General features: G+C 37.1%; 1 protein-coding gene across 2 annotated transcripts in view; it reads left to right on the top strand.

The window, feature by feature from the left end:
- The window catches only part of Ip6k (Inositol hexakisphosphate kinase), a 110,424-nt gene that overhangs the window by 9,095 nt on the left and 78,622 nt on the right, over positions 1 to 22,707 (top strand). For both annotated transcript variants that reach the window (XM_089105508.1, XM_089105507.1), the window contains exons 3-4: positions 12,028 to 12,154; positions 16,589 to 16,828. In XM_089105508.1, coding sequence (XP_088961634.1) covers positions 12,028 to 12,154; positions 16,589 to 16,828 — 367 coding nt within the window. The remainder of the gene's footprint in view (positions 1 to 12,027; positions 12,155 to 16,588; positions 16,829 to 22,707) is intronic.

Genomic DNA, 22,707 nt, shown 5'->3' with positions numbered 1-22,707 from the left:
CAGTAAAGCTTAAATTTTAAAATTCTATGCACATAGGGATATATCATGAGTCAGTTTATTATAGCTAATCTTACAGATGCAATGTATTTTATAGACAACAACGCAATAATCTTGTTTTTTTTTAAGTTTTAACTTCGCTCTTTGCTTTCGTGGTTTTTCTTATTGATTGATTTTCGATCGATTTTCAAATACCCACAATAAACCCGAAGAAAATAAAATGGGGCTTAAACTTAAATATAAGTTTTACTTCCTAGCTCTCTCAGACTTTTCTACAACATATAACAATGTTACATAGATCAGAATCTTGAGGGGCTTATTATCATAGGCATCTTTGAGAAGGTCCAGACATAATATTCAAGTTAAATAACACTTGTTATGCAATATAAGCTTCACTCATTTGATTTGTAGTATCAAGAAAACTTATCATCAGTATTAGTAAAACCGCCGGTTAATTAATTGTAAGTATACGAACCTAATTTCTCTGCACAAACTTTCATTAAAATCATGTACTCCAGTCCTTGAAAAAAATTGGAGTTGCGTCTTCAGATCCCTGAAATATGTTCTTTATGATGCAAACATATACGGAGGTGGGCTTGAGACATTCATTGTTTATAAAAACAGTCAAAGGGGAGAACATATATCCGTGCCCAAACGTACAATGTATATATTCCGTGTTAAAACACCTTTTTTCAAGAAGAACGTCCTGCTATAGCCTCTTTTGAATAAAGTAGTGTAAGAGCCGGGTGAACGTTTTTTTTTTTCTAAATTCCCTGAGATATAAATTCTGAGATATAAATCTTCCTCAAAAGAGAGTACCTCAAAAGATCACTTTATCTCGTCTATTACAAACTTTTTTGAAAAAATAAATATACTCTGTAATATTAAAAAACATGCAAAATCCTTGTCTAATACATTTTTTTAAATTCTTTTTTTTCTTTCTTTCATCCTGTGGTGTTAGGTCCATACTGAGATATTACACCTTTTTTATGTTTACACCTTTTTAGGATTATAAACTTTTTTTTAGTCTCTGTGGCAAACGTATTTGAGTAGATTGGGCGGTCTAGCCCTAACTTATACAGTTTGGATAAGAGAGCCGAATAAACGACAGAAAACCAGAATCCAACACCAACTTTCCTGGAAATCCTATAAATACCGTTTAACTTCTCCTATTTTGTGCCGGACATAGAGATATTCAGATTCAACGAAACTTGCATCATCATAAAGTCTGAATTTTCTTTTTTTCGGTTAGCAGTCGGGTTAACGACGCTTCTTGACTACTAAGGTCCTTGCGCCAGCCATGTTGTTTGTTGCTACAGGAATGTTCATTCGTCGGCCCTGTTGTGTGTTGCTACAGGAAGGTTCATTCGTCGGCCCTGTCGTGTGTTGCTACAGGAAGGTTCATTCGTCGGCCCTGTCGTGTGTTGCTACAGGAAGGTTCATTCGTCGGCCCTGTTGTGTGTTGCTACAGGAAGGTTCATTCTCTCGGTCCCGTATTACCAAACTAAAGTCAAACCAACTGCGCCACTACAGGACTGTTTTTTGATTAAACGGGGCAGAATTTTCATTTTAAAGTTCAGGAAAGGGCCGTCCCTAAAATTGTTCTACCATACTTGCTAGGAGAATATTAAAAATAAGCTCAAAAGAATTATCATTTAAGTGATTTGGTCGCTAATAGTTCTCTTTGGTGCTACTTGATCTGATTGACAAGCTTGCTGAGAAGATGGACGTAAACTCTGATTGCCTTTTCTGACAATTTTCGTAGTCAAAACATAAGTTCTCGACATCTCTCAACGATAGCTAGCTCCCTGGGAGAATTTGCTGACACTGAAGCTCGCCAAATGACTTTAAGGTACCGTGCCACCTTAAACGGTGAAAGTAAAGAGTGAAGTCGAAGCTTAAAACGAACAAAAATCACTGCTCTGCGGTTTATGCAATTTATTTTTGAAAAATTGTTTCTGGGTCGTGATATTTCCTATATTTGTATAAGAGTATTTACAGAATTCTAAAAAAGGCGCTTTACTTAAAAAAGTACAACACCGACGTAACAAAATAGGAATAGAAACAAGAAAACCCGTAAGTGGCCTGAAGAAAATAAAAAAAATCATAGGTACTTGTTAGATATCCCGAAACACTCAAGAAGTGAAGTTAGGTTAATCATAATGATTAGTTGGGCTAATCATTATGAAAATACCAAAATATGATTCTTTATTAACAAAATATGGAAACGACAGAAGAAAAATATGGAAAGCAGTCCGCCCAAAACGTATTATATTAAATACCTAACCTAATCTTATCACCTCTATATGTAAACATTATATCAAAATATACCTGCATCATAGTTTTTCTCACTGAGACTAAGCTAATTATAACCAATTGTGAAAAACATACCAGTTTTTCTCAGATCAGACAGATCAAATTCTTGAGTGTTTTATGGATATTTAACAAGTACCAAAATAATAATTTATAAATATGTTGGGTTTTCTTCCTATACGTGTTCAGATATAGGCTGCATAGCATCCGGTAAGAAAATTTTAATCTTGTCGAAAAATATATTTTTAAATCGAAGTGACGCACGTTCCTGACGCAAGCTGGTATATATCTGATAATTTTACTATTTGCCACATAAAACATTTTCACTTGATTATCATATAATTTTGGCTGATTTTGGCCGATGTGTTTTGTCAATTTTTACTTTCTTAGTTTTCCACGAATTTATTATTTTTTTATTTATTAAAGTCGGTGACCCCTCTATTGTGTGTGTACAAGTGCTGGCAGTTTATAGTACCCTATGCACAAAGATTGTCAAAATTAAAAAAAAATTATTATGCAGAGTAGGCTATATCTGCAATATTGGTTCAAATAAGCTGACTCGTAAAATCTCACTACATTTTTAGAGTTCTGAAAAAATAGCGCTTTATTGAAAACTGTTCTTATTTGAGTTTTAAGGGAATTAAAAATTGTGTGCTAAAATGTACTGATTTCACGGCCGGTGAAAGACTATTGAGAGCCTTGTAGATAAGCCTTTTATTTTCTGCAGGCTACTAAAGGACCGTTCCCAATCGTTTTTTTTTTGCATCGATTTTGTGTTTTCAGTAAAGCTCTAGTTTTTCAGCATTCTAAAAATCTAAAGAAACATTACGAATCAGTTTGTTTGAACCTGTATTTCAGATATGTGTTGTGTGAGCTATGAAGCAATAATTTTTGTTCGTCTTCAGCTTTGTTTTCGTTCTTTACTTCCATGAGAAAAATTAAATTTTTTAAACTTAATTTTGTTCAAAGAGTGTTTTTTTTTTTCAGCGACGTTTACTCGGAGCTTTAGCCTTAAAGTTGGGAAGGCTTTGACCCATTGACTCATACCGCAAAGTCCGCGTCACATTTTCCGCGTTCAATAAACTGGAATTTCATTTTCTGTTGTCGTTGACACTGTATGCTTTACACTTTTATTTATTTAGGAATATAAATAAAGTAATCACATACAAGTAACAGCAGGATTTCATGAAATATTGAGTTCGTCTCACTATATATAGGAAAACTGTTGTTTAACACTCAAAGAAAAAATGTAATAAAGGTACAAACAGACAGAATTAACTGAATTGATAAAGATGAACCCTTCCCCCCTCCCCCCAATTAATGTATGTTGCTCCAATGTGGCTATTCTTTCGAATAATGTCGTAAAGAATAATTAGAATGCACAGACTCTTGCACTCTTGCTCTTGACTCAGACACGCGCTAATTTTAAGCATAAGAGATAGGTTAAAAGATACAGGCATAAAGAAGCAAATTGCTCCTTATATTACCCCGACTCCCCCCTCCTCTTTCTTGAAAAGAGCTAAAAATAGTCTTTCCCAAATTTTGATGCCTTAGGGAGTTATCTAGGAGGAACCATCCCCCTCTAAGGGAAGAGTTCGCTATTTTCCACGCAACAGTAACATCAAACTGCAATTGCTCGAAGCCTATCTTTTACAGGGAATGTATTTTGAGTTTTTAATGTGAAGGTCTGAGAATGAACCTTGAGTCAGTGTAAATATTTGTCACGAGAAAGCCCTCCTAGATATTCTATTATTTTTCTGTTAATTTAAAAGTCAAATTACTTTTCATGTTTTCTTCTTATGGTTTTTGCTTGAGTTTAATTCATGCAAACCGTTAATTACTTCTTTTATAAATACTGGACTGCCTACGGGTTTTGCTTCTTTTATTGTCTGTCCTGACTGCCTGACTGCCCATGTAAAGTACGGTAGTGTTTTTTATTTGTTTGTTTTTCTTCTTGGCCGTGTCAAATTTTTTCTCTGTGAGAGAGAAGTTGATATATATATATATATATATATATATATATATATATATATATATATATATATATATATATATATATATATATATATATATATATATATATATATATATGCAGTTCTAGGTGTTTACCCCCCCCCCCCCGGCGATTACACCACCCGGAAAACAGCCCCCCCCCCCACCGCGGAACATATCCCCCGGAAAACTCCCCTTCCCCCGAGGAAAATATTCCCCCCGAAATGGGGGTAAAGCATAGCATATGTTAAATACGCAACCTAACCTAGGTACCTTTTTTTCCCCTAAACCTCAAAAAACTAAAGTTTAAATATAGTTCCAAGAGCGAGAAACCCATTTTTATACAGCGTCAGTTATGCAATTATCCGGTAATGGCTATCTGAGCTTTGCTTTTCTCGACCCGTGTTTCCCGCATTTCAGAACAGTACCATATATATATATATATATATATATATATATATATATATATATATATATATATATACATATATACCCCCGTCAATAACCCCCGTATAATATACGGGGGTTATTGACCAGTTTACTCCCGAAATGTTCCCTATGCATTTTGTGTTTCAATTTTGAAAACACCCCCACCCTCCTTGTAATAGGCTGCTGTGTAAGTGTATGGGCAGGGAAGGTAAAGGATTTGGTGAAATTTTGAGAATTAATCCAATAGCTTAGTTATATGGCTTAGGAATTGCATGATATATTCAGCATGAGAGTACACCAAGAGCCCGTGCCACGCGTGGCGCAAGGAAACGCAGTGTGGTGTCAATTTTGTTCACGCCTGATTGAGCGAGTGGCACTGCAAGATGTGCATCAGGTGGTAGAAAGTGGGCAACTTCTCGTGTATGATTGTTACATGCTTTATTATTGCTAAGAGTTCGTGTTGCCTTTTTTCGCCCCTTATATATCAAATTCCGAAGACTTTCACTCTTTCAAAGGGTTAATTTCTGTAATATTGGGAGAGCAGGAAAATATTTTGGAGGTACAGACATAATCCACAGAGGTGTCGTTGGGAGGGGCGAGGGGGGAAGTTGCCCCCCTCCAATAATTTTGAAAAAAAAATATTATATAGCCCATGCCCCTTGACTATCAGGATATGAACCCCTCTTACTCCCCCTCTCTCCCAATAAAAATGCTCGAGATTCGCCTTTGATAATCCATCAAACTAAAGAAAATTTTACAGATATACATATTGTTTTTCTTTTGCCAGCGGTTTAAGTTTATTGCGAGAAAGCGAGTAAGGGTCTAATCTGTGTGGTTTGTACCGAAAGTATTGACTTCCGGCGGGATCGATGAATGTTATATTATCGTATGGAATGGATCGTATGGGAGAGGGGGGCTAGTTGAGAAGGGGGCAGGTTGATCAGGCCTGGATTCACTGAGTGATTTTTTTCTTAGAAAAAACTGGACTGATTTGATTTATCGTCAAAGTGCCAGGTGCACTCTGCCGCCGCGCTGCCTGTTCACAGAAAAGTGATTATAAAGAAAACACAGAAATTCCTTGGTCACTTGGTCATCTCTTTCTTTGAATTTTGGCTCATCAATTGCGTTCTGTTCAGTGCTTTCACTATCCTCGATTTTTTGGGGATTTCTCCGAAAATCTCGCAAAAATGGAGCGGCAAAAACGATTGGGCCTAGAAGCGTCCAAGCTTTAAATCTGGCCCTGAGGTTAATACAAAATTATTAAAAATCCATACGCATGCGGAGCCTCAAGCGGACCACCGAGAACCAGTCACTTTACAGTGACGCACCTTTATGGGTAGTTTTGGAGTTATGAGTCATAACCGTACCCGGGTGGGGGGGGTTACACAAAAACCTCAAAAATACATAAAAAATGTGTTTATATCCATTTTTGTTATGTTTTTATGAGTCAAACAAACATTTCGAGGGAAGGAGGGGGGGGGGTCAAACCCCCTACTCCCCTTGGGTACGGCCTTGGTTATGGCAGTGTTAGTTCATATGAGATGAAAAGTGTGATTTTGTAAACGAAAAGTGAATTCTTATATGTTGAATTGAATATATAATGTTTTTTGTTTTAATATTTTTATATGAAAAATAACTCCTCAACTATCATCACACCTTATTCAGCTGTTTTCAGCGAATGAATTAATTTAGATTTATTAAAATAAGCTATTATAGTTTCGATGTTATGTTACTTTAAATAACACGTGGGCACTTTAGGCAAGTTGATACGGCAGGTTGGGGGCAGATTGATATAGTGTATCAATGTGCCCCAGCATAATTTTTCGGTGATTCAATATGTTTAATTCAAATCGTGGTACGAACGTACAAGAGGAAGACAAAAAGAGGCAAAACACCGATACAATCCTTTGAAAAAGTATTTGTATCTGTTAAGGTTAAGAATATGACATTGAGGGAGGCAGCTACACCTTACGGAATCATTAAAATGACATTGTTTCTAATCATTAAGAAGAAAAATAAATGAGAGGGGGGGACTCACAATGGGTTATGTTAAGCCGATGAAAATATTTAGTGATGAACTAGAAGAACAGCTTAGAGAGTACGTCATAATATTCATCAAAATATATCATGGGCTGACTCCTCCTAGCTTTTAAATAGTAGTCTATGAACTAGCTATGGCTAACCGCTCAGAAGTATCAGTCCCCGACACTTGGATCAAACACAAATTAGCTACACGAGAATGGTTCAATGCATTCACGAAGAGACGCAATTGCCTATCAAACAGTTCGTGGTAACGAACTGTAAGTAAGGAGCGACCCGGCTCAATAGTAACCGAAACTTTAAAAACGGAATTTTTATACAAATAGATATATCAAAATAATCGGCTTTTTAAGCTGATTTCAAATAAGTAAAAACCGTTTTGCGATTCCGCCTCCGCAGCGCTACGGTCGGCGTTCTGCGCATGCGTGCTGGTTACCTACATCTCTTGTCTACGCACTGACGCCATTAAAGTCTGATTCTTCATTGTATACATTGCTTACTGAGTGTTTAAGATGCATCCGACAATCGTGAGTCCCGCTGATTGTGAAGTACGGGCTGTTATACGACTTCTTAGTGCTAAAGGCGTAAAACCGGTCGGTATTCATCGTGAAATCTGTGAAGTTTACGGACAAAACATTATGAGTGATGGAATGGTAAGGAAATGGGTGAGAGCATTTAAAGAAGGTCGCACAAATGTGCATGATGAAGAACGGAGTGGGCGTCCTTCGGTCTTTAACGAAGATTTGGTGCAGAAAGTGGAAGAAAAGGTGAGAAAAAGCAGACGCTTTACAATTTCATCAATGTGCGACTGGTTTCCTCAATATTCTCGTAATGTTTTGTATTGCATTGTGACTGAGAACTTAAATTACCGGAAATTGGGTTCACGTTGGGTTTCAAAAATGTTGACGGATTTGCACAAAACCCAACGTTTAGGCAGTGCATTGACTTTCCTTGAGCGGTACCACAATGAAGATGAAGATCTTTTAGACCAAATTGTTGCTGGTGACGAAACATGGGTGGCCTACGTAACAGCAGAATCAAAACAACAATCCAGTGGAATGGCGACATTCATCATCTCCCAAAACAGTGAAGTTTAAGCAAACAATTTCTGCCCGGGAAATCATGTGCACAGTTTTTTGGGACAAAAGGGGAGTATTGCTAGTGGAGTTTCTGCCTCGTAATGAGACAATCAATGCAGCGTCTTATTGTGAGATATTGAACAATCTGTGTCGTGCAATCCAGGACAAAAGACGTGGCAAGTTGAGTAGGGGTGTCGTTTTGCTGCATGACAATGCCCGTCCACATGTGGCTAATCGGACCAAAGATTTCATCAAATCTTTTAAATCGGAAATTCTAGATCATCCTCCATACAGCCCTGATCTGGCGCCCAGCGACTACCATTTGTTCCTGCACTTGAAGAAACACCTGGGTTTTCAGCGTCTTTAAGACAATAACGAAGTCAAAACAGTTGTGATAAAGTGGTTAACAAGTCAGGCGGCAGATTTTTATAAGGATGGTATTAAAAAACTGGTGCCATGTTATGACAAGTGCCTCAATATTCACGGAAATTATATATAAAAGTAGATTATGGTACAGGCTTTCATGTAAAAATTAAATTATTGCGATATCTTTGCACGTCTTTTTTTTTAATTCCAAAACAGTACTTACTTAAAAAATATGCCTCGTATCTCCTAGGGTGTTTTTTTTTAGGGAGAACGGTACTTCTTAAGAATCCAGAAACTGGCGATGAATTGCATCTAGAATCTAATGAAATCCTAATGGAAAAAACGGTTTCCGCTGTTTGTGGGGTATTGCTCACTCCGGGAACTATTTTTAAACTTTAGTTATTTGAGGTTTTAGGAGCAAAAAAAGGTACCTAGGTTAGGTTACGTATTTAATATATGCTCTGCTTCACCCCAACCCCCCCCCTAATGTGCAAATATAATTTGCACAAATTTGTTTTTAAACTATTATATTTGGTACTGGTGCATTAAGCGGGCACTGCTATATACTGTATGTGGAATGTCAGACGGGAAATGCTACAGTTGAACGGGAGGGACAGATACCCGGTACTAAAACAGTTGTTAGAGTGGAATTGAATTAATATGAATGTTAAAATTACAATTTGGGATTTGCCGAAGACAGAAAAAGAGGCAGTTAATTTTTTACAGGATGAGGGGTTATTGCCCAAGACAAAAGAGTGTGAAAATGGACACATCATGACTTTATACTTGTATGAGAAGCTTATTGGACAATTTTGGAGGTGTTGTGTACGGCAATGTAAGCAAAAAGTTGGTTTGCCTAACCTAATATTCCACATACAGTATATAGCGATGCCCGCATAATGCACCAGTACCTTATATATTTTCATCCTATTTTGTTTTATTTCATTAGCATTAACGAAACTTCACTTCGGTACTTTCGCATTATCAGGACTTCTGTAAAGTTCAACAAAATATGATACTGTCATACGGGAAAGACGCAATGAAAAACTCGTTTTTTACAAGATCATTCAATACACCGCAGTAGAGAAATACATTCTATAGCGTGGTTTCAAGATATTTAAAGTGTTTTTTTTTGGTGTTTTTTTTTTTTTTTTGGGGGGGGGGAGGTACCTAAGTTAGGTTAGGTTAAGTATTTAATATATGCTATACTTTGCCCCCCACTCCCCCTAATGTGCAAATATATAGCCCAAATTTGTTTCTAAACTATTATATAGTCATCTCATTTTATTTTGTTTCATTGGCATTAATCAAACTTGACTTTTTAGAGAGGCCCTGATAATGCGAAAGTACCTTCACTTCTCGCGAGTTTCTGGATTCTTAACAAGTACCGGGAGAAGTTTATTGCAAATGGGCCACCCGATTACATTGGTAAATCATGCACAACACTTTCATAACCATGTCCGGTCACCAAAAGACAATCTATGTCTGATATTATTAGACAACCATCCTTCTCATCTCTCAATGGACGTGTTGGGCTTTTGTAGACACAATGATATTGTATTGATGTCGTTCCCACCACATACTTCTCACCGCTTGCCACTGTTGGTCATACCTATCTTCGTGCCTTTCAAAAAAGTTTTATTTTGCTGCAGTAGATAACTGGATGACAAGTAATCCACTTAAGACTATTACTATCAACTATATTCCTGGAGTAGTCCAAAATGCTTTTCCTAACACTATCACACCCAAGAACAAAATTTCGGGATTTGAGAGATCCGGCATTGCACGATATAATCGGCAAATATTTACAGAAGATGAATTTTTGCCAAGTTTTGTCACCGACAGTCTAGTAACGGCTAATGAAGATATTTCAATCACTGGAACAATTATCGATGTATATAGCTCTTTTCCTGGTCCATCAACTTCAAACAAGGCCCTCTAACCAACTTGATCAGGTGCTGGCACTATAACGCATTTTGAGTCCAGTAGACATTCCCCCGTTTCCCAAAGCTGGCGAAAGACAACCGAGTAAGAAAGGAAAGCAACCTCTGAAGTCGGCAATTTTAACGAGCACACATCTTGAAGAATTAAATATAAAAAGAAAAAAAAATGTTTCAACTGAAAGTAAAGAGCAACATTAAAACTTAAAACTAACAGAAATTATTACGTATATGAGGGGGTTGCCCCCCCCCCCTCAATACCACGATATTTACGCTAAAGTTTTTTTTAGAACTTTTAAAACAGTTTATCATTTTATTAATTATTCTTAAATAATTGAAACAAAAATTCAAACTTTAGTGTAAAGAGCGAATTTTTTGAGGAGGAGGCAACCTCATCATATACATAATAATTTCGGTTCGTTTAAGTTTTAATGTTGCTCCTTACTTCCAGTTGAAAAACTTCTTTTTTAGTTAATTTCTGATCTCTTTTAATTAATGCCGGAAATCCGGCTCCCCCTCTATGGAAAATTCCCTTCCACCACGAAACATTCCTCAATAGAAAGTTCCCCTCACTGAAAAATATATGTAGGCTATACTTCCCAATAACCAATACTATAAGTAAACAATGGGCAAAATTCATAGTTTGTAGCCATTCCCCGGGGACTGTGGGGGGTCAAGTCATCCTCAAAGACATAGTTATTAGGTTTTTCGACTCTTCTGGAAAAATTACTATCTCAAAATTTTGATCAGATGACTTTAGGGGAAAATGGGCGTGGGAGGGGGCTAGCTGCCCTCCAATATTTTTGGTCACTTAAAAAGTACACTAGAACTTTTTATTCCTGATCAAATAAGCCCTCTCCCGATCACTCCTGAACTTGAAACTCTTAATTCAACTTTACTCTGATACCTTTCATTCACTAATGGAGTGAAATATTGAGTAGGTGTTATTTTAACTGCTATTAGACCCATTTTTTAGGTGTTTTATTTGCTTAGTCCTATCCGCAGTTTTTGAAGTGACGCACGGCTTTGTAGAGGAGGAGCATTAATTTGGAAAAAATGCAAATTATATGGAAAAACAGATAAATCAACAAAAAATTCATAACAATTCGATTGTTTGAGGTTGTGGGCATGGGCTTCAAAGACCCAATTTCTACTTAGGTATATTCCCGCTGGACTTCACCTACAGTGTTTGACAGTGATAGTTAGTAGCTATAGACCGACCATGTAAATAAAATCTCGGGGAGGGGGTAAGTCCGTCGTGAAAGCCAAATTACATTGATTGTGTTGCGCTTGGCTCTCGCTGAATCAAATAACACATCTTATGAGAATAATGCGTGATTCTAGTTTCAATCCTGAATTTGATTTCACTTTCTGTTTAAAAGATCAAGAACTTCCAAAAGTCAATTGGAATTGAACTATAAAAATTCAAATTCGATTGAGCGTAGAAATTCACAACGTTTACAATAAACTTTCTCAAGTATGGGGCCTTGTTATAAATCAGTGCGAGAAGCGTAATGAGGCGCACTTATGCCAGTGTGGGGGCTTTTTTGAATTGGCTGTATATTGAGTTATTTCAAATCGAACGCTTTGGAGAAATTACACTTCTGACGCATTAACGCACGAATGGAACCTTGGGCGTAGTTTTGTGTTAGTGGCTGCGCTCTCTCTGACGTCGCATCTGATAAAACTTAAAGGAAATTGCACTGCGGCAGTGAATTTAGCATTTAGTGTAGGCCTGACATAATACTTCAGCTCTAATGGTCGTCAATTTTAACGAATATACACACTCTTTTCGGTTTATCTACTGGTAGCTTGTTGAAAAAAAAACTGCAATTACAGTGAATTTTCTGATTACTATTTGTAATTTTCAGGTTGGAGGTCACACCCGGTTCTTTGTCCTTGATAGGTCAACACTGTGCAAGCAATTAATTGCAAGAGAATTGAACTTCTACCTTCGTGCTCCAACAGAAATAAGACCATTTCTGCCAAATTTCAAAGGTAATCCATTCAAACCTGTTAATGAGCCAATTTTTTTTTTTGAACAATTAACAACTTAACTATATAATGATACAGTCTCGTAAATCCTGCTATCAGAAAGTGTTTTTTGCTTTTTTTTTGTAACGGGCCATGTCCATTGATAAATTAGACACGGATAGGGGATTAACTTTTAAAAGAAACTAAACTTCTAGACCAGTGGTTCCCAACCGATTTTACGCCATGTCCCACCTCGGCATTTCTAAAATCCTGATGCCCCCCTCGTGATGTTTAAATTTTGTTACCCAAAATATAAAATATATTTTTTTATATTTTTTAAATATATTTTTCGAAAAAATATATTTTTTCGAGTTGTCCTCTAGGTGTATTTTATGTGGATGAAATTGTTATCTGTATGCAACACCTTTCACACAATGCATGACATCGTTACGATACAATCGTGGATGTTTTGCTCTTTAAATGGCTGTGAATGTGACTTCATTTACATGTTTTTTTTTTAATTTATGGCTCTAGAGTATTGTCAGTCGAAGGGTGTACATCCTGCCTATGACCCACCAAAATATTCCATGCCCCACGTTGGGGATCGCGGTTCTACACCATTTGACTAATTGAAGTGAGTGGAGGAAAACCTAGATGAGTCCGATGGTAATTATGTAAAATCCGTTAGGCATACAAACCATAAACGTGATTGACCAATCGCACTATAGGATTGATAAATCATTATTAGAGGCATACTACATAATGGGATAAATATAATCCAACGACCCAGTTTTAGCACCGGGGATAGACCTCTGCTTGATAATATGGGATCCGGGGTTCAATCCCAGCTGCCACAACGCCCGGTATGGCATCTATATTATGCATTAGCGTAAGGTGTATTTCAGTTTATATTCGAAAGAGGCTTAACTTTTTACCTTCTGGCGGTTCAGAGTATTTATTCATCAATAATTTAACAACGAACACTTCAACGTCTTCAACTCAGTCTTCCCCGTACGGCTGTATGGTCCGGATAAAACAGGGGAGAAACAAAAATGAAACAAAATACGCATACACCCAATAAATATTTTTAACATAATGCATTCACGTCGCCAACCTAAACAATTCCCAAGATCACAAGCTAGGCAGGGGGGTAGGACATTATTCCACCAACTCAAATAAACGGCAAACCCAATCCGGAGAAGTAAACTCCAAGGTAAACCTTTCCTTTGAGTTTTCTTGGTTTTATTGTTGTGTTTTTTATTTACTTTAATAAAACCTTTTTATAGAAATAAGGAAGACAAATGTATAGCATAGAAGGCTTGACTTAATGCAAATTATTTTTTTGGGAAGCCAGCCGTCGGGCAAGTCAAGACTGGTTTCTAAGAAGTGTCTGTTGGTTTTCAAAAAAGCGAGAGTGAATTCTACGAAGCGACAGTGTATCTTTTTTACTCAGTTCAAGGTTGTTTTCTTAGTTCCCTTTTTTATTCAAATTAGTGCTCTTGTACAAAATGCTTCAAAGTGGCAATTCGAAGTTTAGAGGGAAAATGAAGCTCCATTGGTGAGTTTTGCATGTTGAATTACCTCCTTATAGGTGGCACCTTTTTGAAGCATAATGACATTCATAAATACAGGTGGACCTCCCAAGATGAAACATTAAAAAACAAATTGATCACTTTCCGACTCTTAGTAGATGAAGGACAAGGTTGATAGAAGTACAAAGATTTACGAGATGTACGAAACGATGAAGTGCATTGATCTAGGGTTAGACTATAAACTTTCTGTTGTGAGTCTCAAGATGAAATGCCGCTCTAATAGACTACGACAGCAAACAAAATCCCGTTGAAACTTTGACACGGTGAAACACAAGGGCAAAGAAGTCAAGGACTTTGACATGGAGAAACTCAAGGACGAAGATGTCGAAGAGGACTGAAAACCATCCGCTTAAATTAGAAAGATACTACCAAAGAAGTTTTCAGCTTTGGAAAACCATTATCCGAATGGCAGGTCCAACAGGAAAATTTGACCTAATCAATTTTTTAAACTGAAACAAATCATCCTTCATCGTGACCCCTCTCCTAGCTTCATAAAGACCAACATACAGAGAGGCAAAAATAAAGTGAAAAATTGCGCCAGCTGAAACACGTGACAATGGCTAAATGAGAAAGCTTGACTTGTAGAAGAAGGGGCCCGACGAGATGACGCAAGGGGTACATACTACCTAACCAAAGAAATCGTCTAAAAAGCTAGTTCACAAAATAGGCCAATCAGTAATACAGATGAAACGCTTCTAACAACCCCGAGAAGGGGAAGAAAAGATAGGCCAGATACTTAGAAAATCTACTCAATCGCCCATCACCTTCTGTCCCAATACAAATTCTACATTATTTTCATTACGAAGTCTTTCACAGACTCCTCCTGAAGCGCTAGTGGCCTGAAAGACGAAGGAGACTTTGTAAATTTTTTTTCCAGGGTAATGGTCTATGGATTATTTTGGGTGCCCGTTTGACTGCCCATATTTTAGACAGTAAGCTATACCAAATATGGTTCTATTTCATGTTCTAGGTGTATAAAGAGTGAAAGGCTGAGATGGCTAAGACACGTTCTGCGGATGAAGGATGCCATATTGGGAAATATTGTCCTTTTTGGCCAACCGTCCTGGGTCAAACGAAAAGTAAGTCATCCCCGAATGGGTTGGGGGGGGGGGTGCAAATCGAATTTAAGAAAAATATGAACTTCTTGGGAGGTGTAAAGGGGGGGCTCTGAATAGATTAGGATGGAGAAAGAACGTACGTAGCTGTTTTGGCCTCAGACGGTTTGGTTCGGCAGGGAGTTGTCAGTAGTAGTGGTAGTAGAGTACGTTGGAACACTAAGTCCTGGGAGCTTAATAATGATTTAGATGAATTGGTTTTGTATAATCAAGGTTTTGAGTATATAACAGGTTGTAAGGATGGAAACAAACCATTTGGGTTTCCTTATTATTAAATTTGTCTCAAGAAATTGAGTCATATGAGTCATGACAATTGCAGTAAAAGACTGTTTTTAAGAGTTAACTCTACTGGCTTTTGACATTTTAGGGCTAAAAAACAAAAAGACTAGGATTTGAAAATGACGATTTTTCTGTCAGTAACTCCTTTATCAAACAACAAATTGACATCAGCAATTAAAACAATTTCAACATAGTCTCCCCAGTAAGCTTTTGACATTTTAGGGCTAAAAAACAATAAGACTAGGATTTGAAAATGACGATTTTTCTCTCTTTAAGTCCTTTATTAAAAAACGAATTGACATCAGCAATCAAAACAACTTCAACATAATCTCCCCAGCAAGGCTCCATGGCCAGAAAAGAACAGGGGAGAAAAAATACCCACGAAAAATATATATAAAGAAACAAACAAATCCAGTCACCAAACTCAAAAATCTTCAGTCACAAGCGAGGCAGGGGTAGTGCATGACTTCATCAGCTCTAATAAACAACCAAAGCCAGCACAGAGACATCGACTCCAGGGATAACCGAAAGAAAAAAAAAATCAATTACTAGCTATATGTCCTGTAACGTTGTCTTTGAAGATGTCAAACGAGCTGCAGCTTCATGCAGACTGTGGGAGCGAGTTCCGTATCATGTTACAAGCTCTAGGGGGGTTGAGCCCGCAATGATGGATTATGAAGTATAGCAAGTTTTAAGAAATGCGGCGATGATAAAAAAGAAAAAAGCGAATGATCAAAACCAGAAACGTGGAGATAATAAAAAACAAAAAAGCGAATAATCAAAAACAAAGGATATGTTATTGCTGCAGTAGAAAGGTTGTCAAATAACTTAAGGAAAGTGAAAGAAGTGCACGGCTGAGAATAATGGCATTTCTAATCAAGAAAGGGTTTAAATAAAGAAATAGTCTCCTGAATAATATTCCTAGCTTTATGTTAAATGTTTGAAAGTACCTCAGTAACGAGGGAATGGTTTACATCTAAATAACATTTGAATATGAAAAATCTGACTCAACTATGGTGTAGAAAAGGGTTTTAAGAATAAACCCTGGAAATACTGACGGATCTAGGGGATGGGGGACCCTGGTTCCTCCAGGATTTTTTTTGGTGCCCTCATTCCGTGTTTTTTTTTTTACTTTTTTTTTAAAATGAACTTGTCAATATGGTCAATTACTGGTGCCCTTGTCACATCCCCCCTCCCCAAGATTTTGCTTTAGATCCACCTTTGCCTGGAAATGTGTGTTTTAGCTTGCCAATAATTCTTAGATTCTCTGAGACTTTCATTTTGATCAGGCCAATATGATGCTGGAGTGAAAGATGTAATTTGTAGCTTTAATTATTTGTTATTTTTTTTATATATTGTAGATCTTCATGGCAAGGTAGGCTTCATTTCCCTGTGTGTTGTGATTCCAGTTGTTGCGACTTACTCCCTGTGAAATTATTAGAAATCGTTTTCTTAAATAAGATTATTTCCAGGTGTTATTCAGCTTTCTCCAAGAGGCTTTCAGCGTCTTCATCCTGAGGAAATAGACATCGAAATGGGCTGCGACGTTGACACGTGCAAAGAAAATTGTTTGAGTGTAAAACATTGCATACGTGTTCAAAACTGTGAAGGATCTGTCGTATACGATCTTGCTGACCGAGAGGGGAGCTCCACTCCCACATTAGCTAATATTGATATCGGTGGTACGTGCTTGAGGAGGAACAGTAGTTCTTGTAAGTTTTTCTAAGTTTTTTTCTAATCTTTTTTTTTTATTAATTTGACTCTATCAATTTTAGTGCTCTCACTGAAATTGGTGATCACTTCACCTGTGTTTCTCCATAATAATTCTCAGGCTGTAGTGAAACCCTAGTGTTCGTGTATTGAAATTCGTTGCAACGTTGAAATGTGCAAATAAAATTGTATTAAGTGTAAAATCGCATGCGTGTTCAAAATTGTGATGGATCTAAATAGCCTCTATGATATTCCTGATCAAGAGGGGTGCCCACTCACACACTAGCTTCCACTGGTATTGTTGGTACTTGATTAAGGAGGAACATCACCTCGTGTAAGTATATTTATCGTTTATAAATTCTATTTTTCAGCTTTTTTTGTGATCCATCAGTCAGGGCCGTATCCAAGATTTGTTTCGAAGGGGGGGGGTTATTGCGTAAAGAAATTTATGGTGATTTCGAAAAAGAGCCTGGGGGGGGGTTAAAAATAATTTTTTTTTGGGGGGGGGACAAAAAACTTAAAAAAACGCATCAAAAATTTGTTTATATCCATTTTTGTTACGTTTTTTACGAGTCGGACAAACATTTCGGGGGGTGGGGGGTTCAAACCCCCTGGATACGGCCTTGCCATCAGTACTAGCCCTCTCACTGCAATCGGTGCATCACTATACCTATACTTTCCCCCAAATTCTGGTCGTAGCGGAATTCTATTGCTCTTTCAATGAAACGTTAACAAAGATTTTGAATCACAATACCCTGTGTTCATTATGACTTTCTCAGGTGAAGCTGGTGACGTCTCAGGTGACGTGAAAACAGCTTTTTGTTCACCAAATTTTACTATTCTTAGAAAAGGTCACTGTCGAATGTGCCTATGCTACCTTTTGCAGCCTTAATGGAGCCACTATGGAGACTAAGAAAAAAGCATGGGTGACTTCACCTGAAAAAGCAACATGAAGACAGACCTAATTCTTTTCATGACTTTTCTGATTTGCTGATTGTAGAGTTCGTGTAGTTTTGTAGAATCCAAGCATGCTAAGTATTGATAATAGAATCTCCGTCCCCAAACTGCAGCGAAGGGGGGGGGGCGCTGAAACAGAGGAAATCTAAGCGCCTGAAATAGTAAGTGGTAATTCAAAAGTTAAGCGGTAAATAGTAAGCGGTAAAATAGTAGTGGTAGAAAAATAGTAAGTGAAAAAATGGGTAATGTGATATAGCAGACATTTCACGATCAGAAAAACTAGAAGTACATTTCATATTATTAACGACCACCTTTTTTTACAATTGGTATTCTAGATATTGTTAAGCAGTTTTAATACCAAAATCTCACTTTTCTCAAATTTGTGTGCCCAGAAGAGGGAAAAAAAAGATCATTAAAAAATGTAAGCTTCTAAATATTTTGGGAACAAACTAAGACAAGATGAAATGAATGCCAATCAATTAAAGTTATTTTCTATTTTTTGGGGAGGCGGTAACCTGTAAATTTAAGCTTGACAAAACATGCCCCATGACACCTTTTGGATACTTGCTGCCGGAGTAAATATAAAAAGAATTAGAAACAACTAGCGACTTTGCTACTAGTATAATGTTGCACTGAAGAATAAAAAATAAATAAAAATTGTTTCAGTTAGTCTCCAAGGCAAACATTGACTAGTTAAGCAAAAATGTGCTCCCATCATTGGCCAAATATGATAAGGCGAAGTACAGGAAAAAGAAAAGAAAAACAACCAAAACCGAAACACATGAACAAGAATCCAATTACTGTACTAACTGGTGTCATAGCAACACTATTTAACGATAAAAATAAAACATGAATTATTTAAATATTACTGCACTAAGCACGGCCATGCACGAACGTACAAAAGTACTAACCACTACTGAATTAGAGCATGATACCAATCATTCTATGAAGAATTGAGTTTGCAGTTATGCTTGACAATTAATTTAGTAATTGCAAGATTAGGGCCAGCGAGTTTAAATTTTCTGAGCAATGGGGAATTCCAACGCCAAGGTGGGGACGGAAGCAAATATTTAGCGAACCGAAATAAAATTGACCGGACTTTCAGACAATCATTTCTATTAAATAGCTTCCAAAATGGAGTAATATATAAAATGTGACGGAGGGCTTCGGAATTGAAAAGGCTAGCTAATAATGGGCGGATGAGTCGAAATTTTGCTGCAACAATCAATCCATAGGAAGCAGATGTACGTCTTGTGAGATGGTCTAGCTGCATGGATCTGGTGTGGCGTAGCGAGAAACCAATGGGAAGACCTAGATAACCGAAATGGTCGACTACCCTAACAGTGGTATCCCGAAGTGCGATAAAAGACAATGGCTGACTTTTCAATTTACAAATCGCTATTTCAGACTTTTTGGGAGGCTTATACAACCATACTAATGGATTTGCTGGGTGCTTTTTGCTGTGCAGTGGGTGGCGAGAGGTTTGTTACCTTCCGCCGATTTTTGTACGAGCGCCACGTGTGGATAAGATCCGTCATGTCTGGTATAGTTTCACCACGCTTGATGCGTGCTACGTGGTGTACTGATTTATAAGATTTGATCCATTGCTGGGTGCTAGATGCCGTTGGATGCCTTTGTCAAAGATAGGGATGAATATCCTCTCCGATCTGTTTTCCATACTTTTTAGCAGGGTCTTTTGGATAATCAATCCAGGGAGGTACGTGGGGGGGGGTGATGCCTCAGGGACAAAAAATAGTCTCTGCTTGCGTGCCTGAATGAACTTGCTAAAATCTTATTTTCTCTGGTCTTACATCATTCTGATTAGATTGATTGGTACTTGTATGATATAGTCCCTACCGCTCAAGTTTTTCATTCATTGGTGCATTATAAAACCAGTGTTTTCGTTAGCTTCTTTCAGCTTAACGTGAGACAAGACAAAGAGAAGTGACAGAATAGATGGGAAATATATAATTTGGGCCATATATTTGCACATTAGTGGTAAAGTATTTGGAAAGTTTGAAGTTAGAAAACAATTCTTACTTCATAATATGCAGAATAATTGTACTTAATACATTGGGCACGCAGACCTGCTATACTTTACCCCCACCCCACCCCCTAATGAGCAAATATATAGATCACATTTGTTTCTAAACATGGGCGCCTATAAGCTGTTTTTTAAGGGGGTTTACCTGGTCTAATCGGAACTTCCAATGCTGCATAGTAAAAATCTCAAACAAAAGTATAGAAATATAAGGCAGCGTCATTCAGCCAAGGGGGGCTGGAGCCTCCCTCTGCCCCCCCATATGGGTGCCCATGTTTCTAAATTATTATATTTTTATCATATTTAGGTATATTTCATTAGGATTGAGCGTCTGAGAAGCGTTAGAAGAACATTAGATTGGGGCTATATCATACAAGTACCGATTTTTTTTTTCTTAACTGAACTGTCAAGATGCTAGAGGTTGCTGGCTTTTCCGAAAAATGACCAAAGAACTCAGTCAAAAGTGCCTAGATTTAAATTTGTCTGGCCAGTATGAAATTGACCGAAGAAGAGCGATGATATTCTGATTAAAGTCTCTTAGACCACGTTCCGAGCAGAAGGAACATTGATTTTCCGAAAACAGCCCGAGAACTAGGTAGTAGTCCTCAGATTTTCTTTAAAAGTTTCTGCCTAACCAGGTACATACAGTGGAGTCTTTTTCGGTGGGAGGGGGGAGGGGAAATGAAAAGAAAACAAAATTTACTCATGGTCTGAGTAAGTAGAGCCCAAAAATTCGTTAAAATCCAGGACTTAGGAAGGGGCTAAGGCCGCAAGGTCTTCCTGCTACGTGAATCCCTGTGTCAAAGAATTTAAACTCTTAGCAGATGGATTAGCTGAAAAATGGACCTTGTGTTAGACAGCTCTATATAACCGTAAACACGATTGGAGGCATAGCTGTAGGTACATTTGCGGGGAGAGTCATAAATATTAATTTCAAGTTAGGATATTGTAGGCTAATTCAATACCAGCTCCCTCACAGCCCCCTCACAATAAATTAACTTTGCATCCAAACTTTGCGTCCATGCTTTTTAACATACAGTCGCATATTGAAAGTTACACTAGTTGTACATACCTATAGTTTGGAGCCTCGAGATCAACTATTGAGAGGGACGTGGCGTGTTCCTTTAGAATAAGATGCGTAGCAGAAGTTCGCCTTTAGATCCAAATACCTTAAGTTTGGCCTGATAGAATATTAATATTTTCGTGGAGGTATTTGATTGGATCTTCAGTATTTTTTACTCTACCCCTCCCCTGTTTCAGGAATGTGTGTATATGCATCTTAGCAAGTGGTGTAGTTGATATTTTAGAAACTTATGCTAAAATGTAATCTTGTTTGTTTTTTGTTGTTTTAATGTGGAAAATTAATTTTACAGGTGTTTTTGTTTGTCTTAGGATATTTGTTTTGACCTTTGTATTTTTGGCTGTTTGTGGTTTGACTTGAAACCTGATATTGGTACAATTTTTTCGTATCAATAAAAATCTTATCATACAAAAAAAAAAAATTAAAGGGTATTTTGAATCTGTTGGCCAAATATTTATATATTATCCTCCCAGCTCTCTTACTTTTGTTTCTTTTAAAGCTTTCCGACTCTGTTTTGTATGAAAATTAGGCTGATGAAGAATTTACTTGATATATGCAAAAAATAAAAAACCTGCTGTGAGTTTCTATAGCAACAAAAAAGAATTACTGCATGGCAACACTGTTCTTTTTCCATTGTCTCTCAGGCTTATGCTCTGTAGCTTCATTGTTGCGTAACACTGGATAAAAATCAATACTAAAACAAGTCTAGTGTTTCTCGTCTTGTCAACTCTATCCCCTAGAAAAGAGACGCCTTCAAGAAAAGTATTTGTTTAGTTCTTGTCAGAGACACTTTTTTTGGGAGGGGGGTAGGGGAGGGATGCTCTTTTTTCTTGGCGAAGACGGTCGGAAACATTACTTGCACTCCATTTGAAGACAATGTATTAATATCTGACTTTTAGGAAAGGCAAGGCTCAAACCTCCTCCAAATAGTCATCACTTAGCGCCATCATTTAGCCATCATGCCTCCTCTATCTTTGTCATCATCACTGTATATAAATAATAGATACTGTATATAATATATAATTATATAATATATATATATATATATATATATATATATATATATATATATATATATATATATATATATATATATATATATATATATATATATATATATATATATATATATATATATAATATTAGGTACTGGTGCGTTATATGGTCACTTTAAATATTTTACAAGGAAACCAGTCACGAAAAACCCGCCAGACGGGTTAATTGCAAGAGACCGCTTTCGAGAAATGCAATGCAAAGCGTGGTTTTCATTGCCTTTACGATATTTAAACTGTTGTTTTTTGGGGTTTAGGGGGAGGGAGAAAAGGTACCTAGGTTAGGTTACGTATTTAACATCTGCTATGCTTTACCCCCCCCCCAATGTGCAAATATATAGCCCAAATTTGTTTATAAACTATTATATATTCATCCTATTTATTTTATTTCATTAGCATTAACCAAACTTGACTTTTTAGAAGTGACCATATAATGCACCAGTACCTTATATTAATTGTATACAGTGGTCATCATTTAGCGGGCTCTCAAGGATAGCGTTTGATCATAATCCCGTTTTTTAAGGAATGATGAAAATCCTATCTGCACCACTGGGGGAAAAAGAGGAATCTTCACCCCATACAAACCATCCAAGAGGAAGTTTTTGAGTAGAATGTTTGACTTATTTTAAATCTGCATATTTAGCCCATGATTTTAAGCGTCACACCCTCTCTCGAAAAATTATGGGATTGTTAAATAAATATGCAGCATAGTCCTAATCAAAAAATGTTTTTGGGTGTTTTAAGTTTGAA

The sequence above is a fragment of the Artemia sp. Qi Xiang Cuo genome, chromosome 19, assembly GCF_049724085.1.
Source record: "Artemia sp. Qi Xiang Cuo chromosome 19, ASM4972408v1, whole genome shotgun sequence".
NCBI lineage: Eukaryota > Metazoa > Arthropoda > Branchiopoda > Anostraca > Artemiidae > Artemia > Artemia sp. Qi Xiang Cuo.
This window is presented reverse-complemented; position numbering and strand designations above follow the sequence as displayed.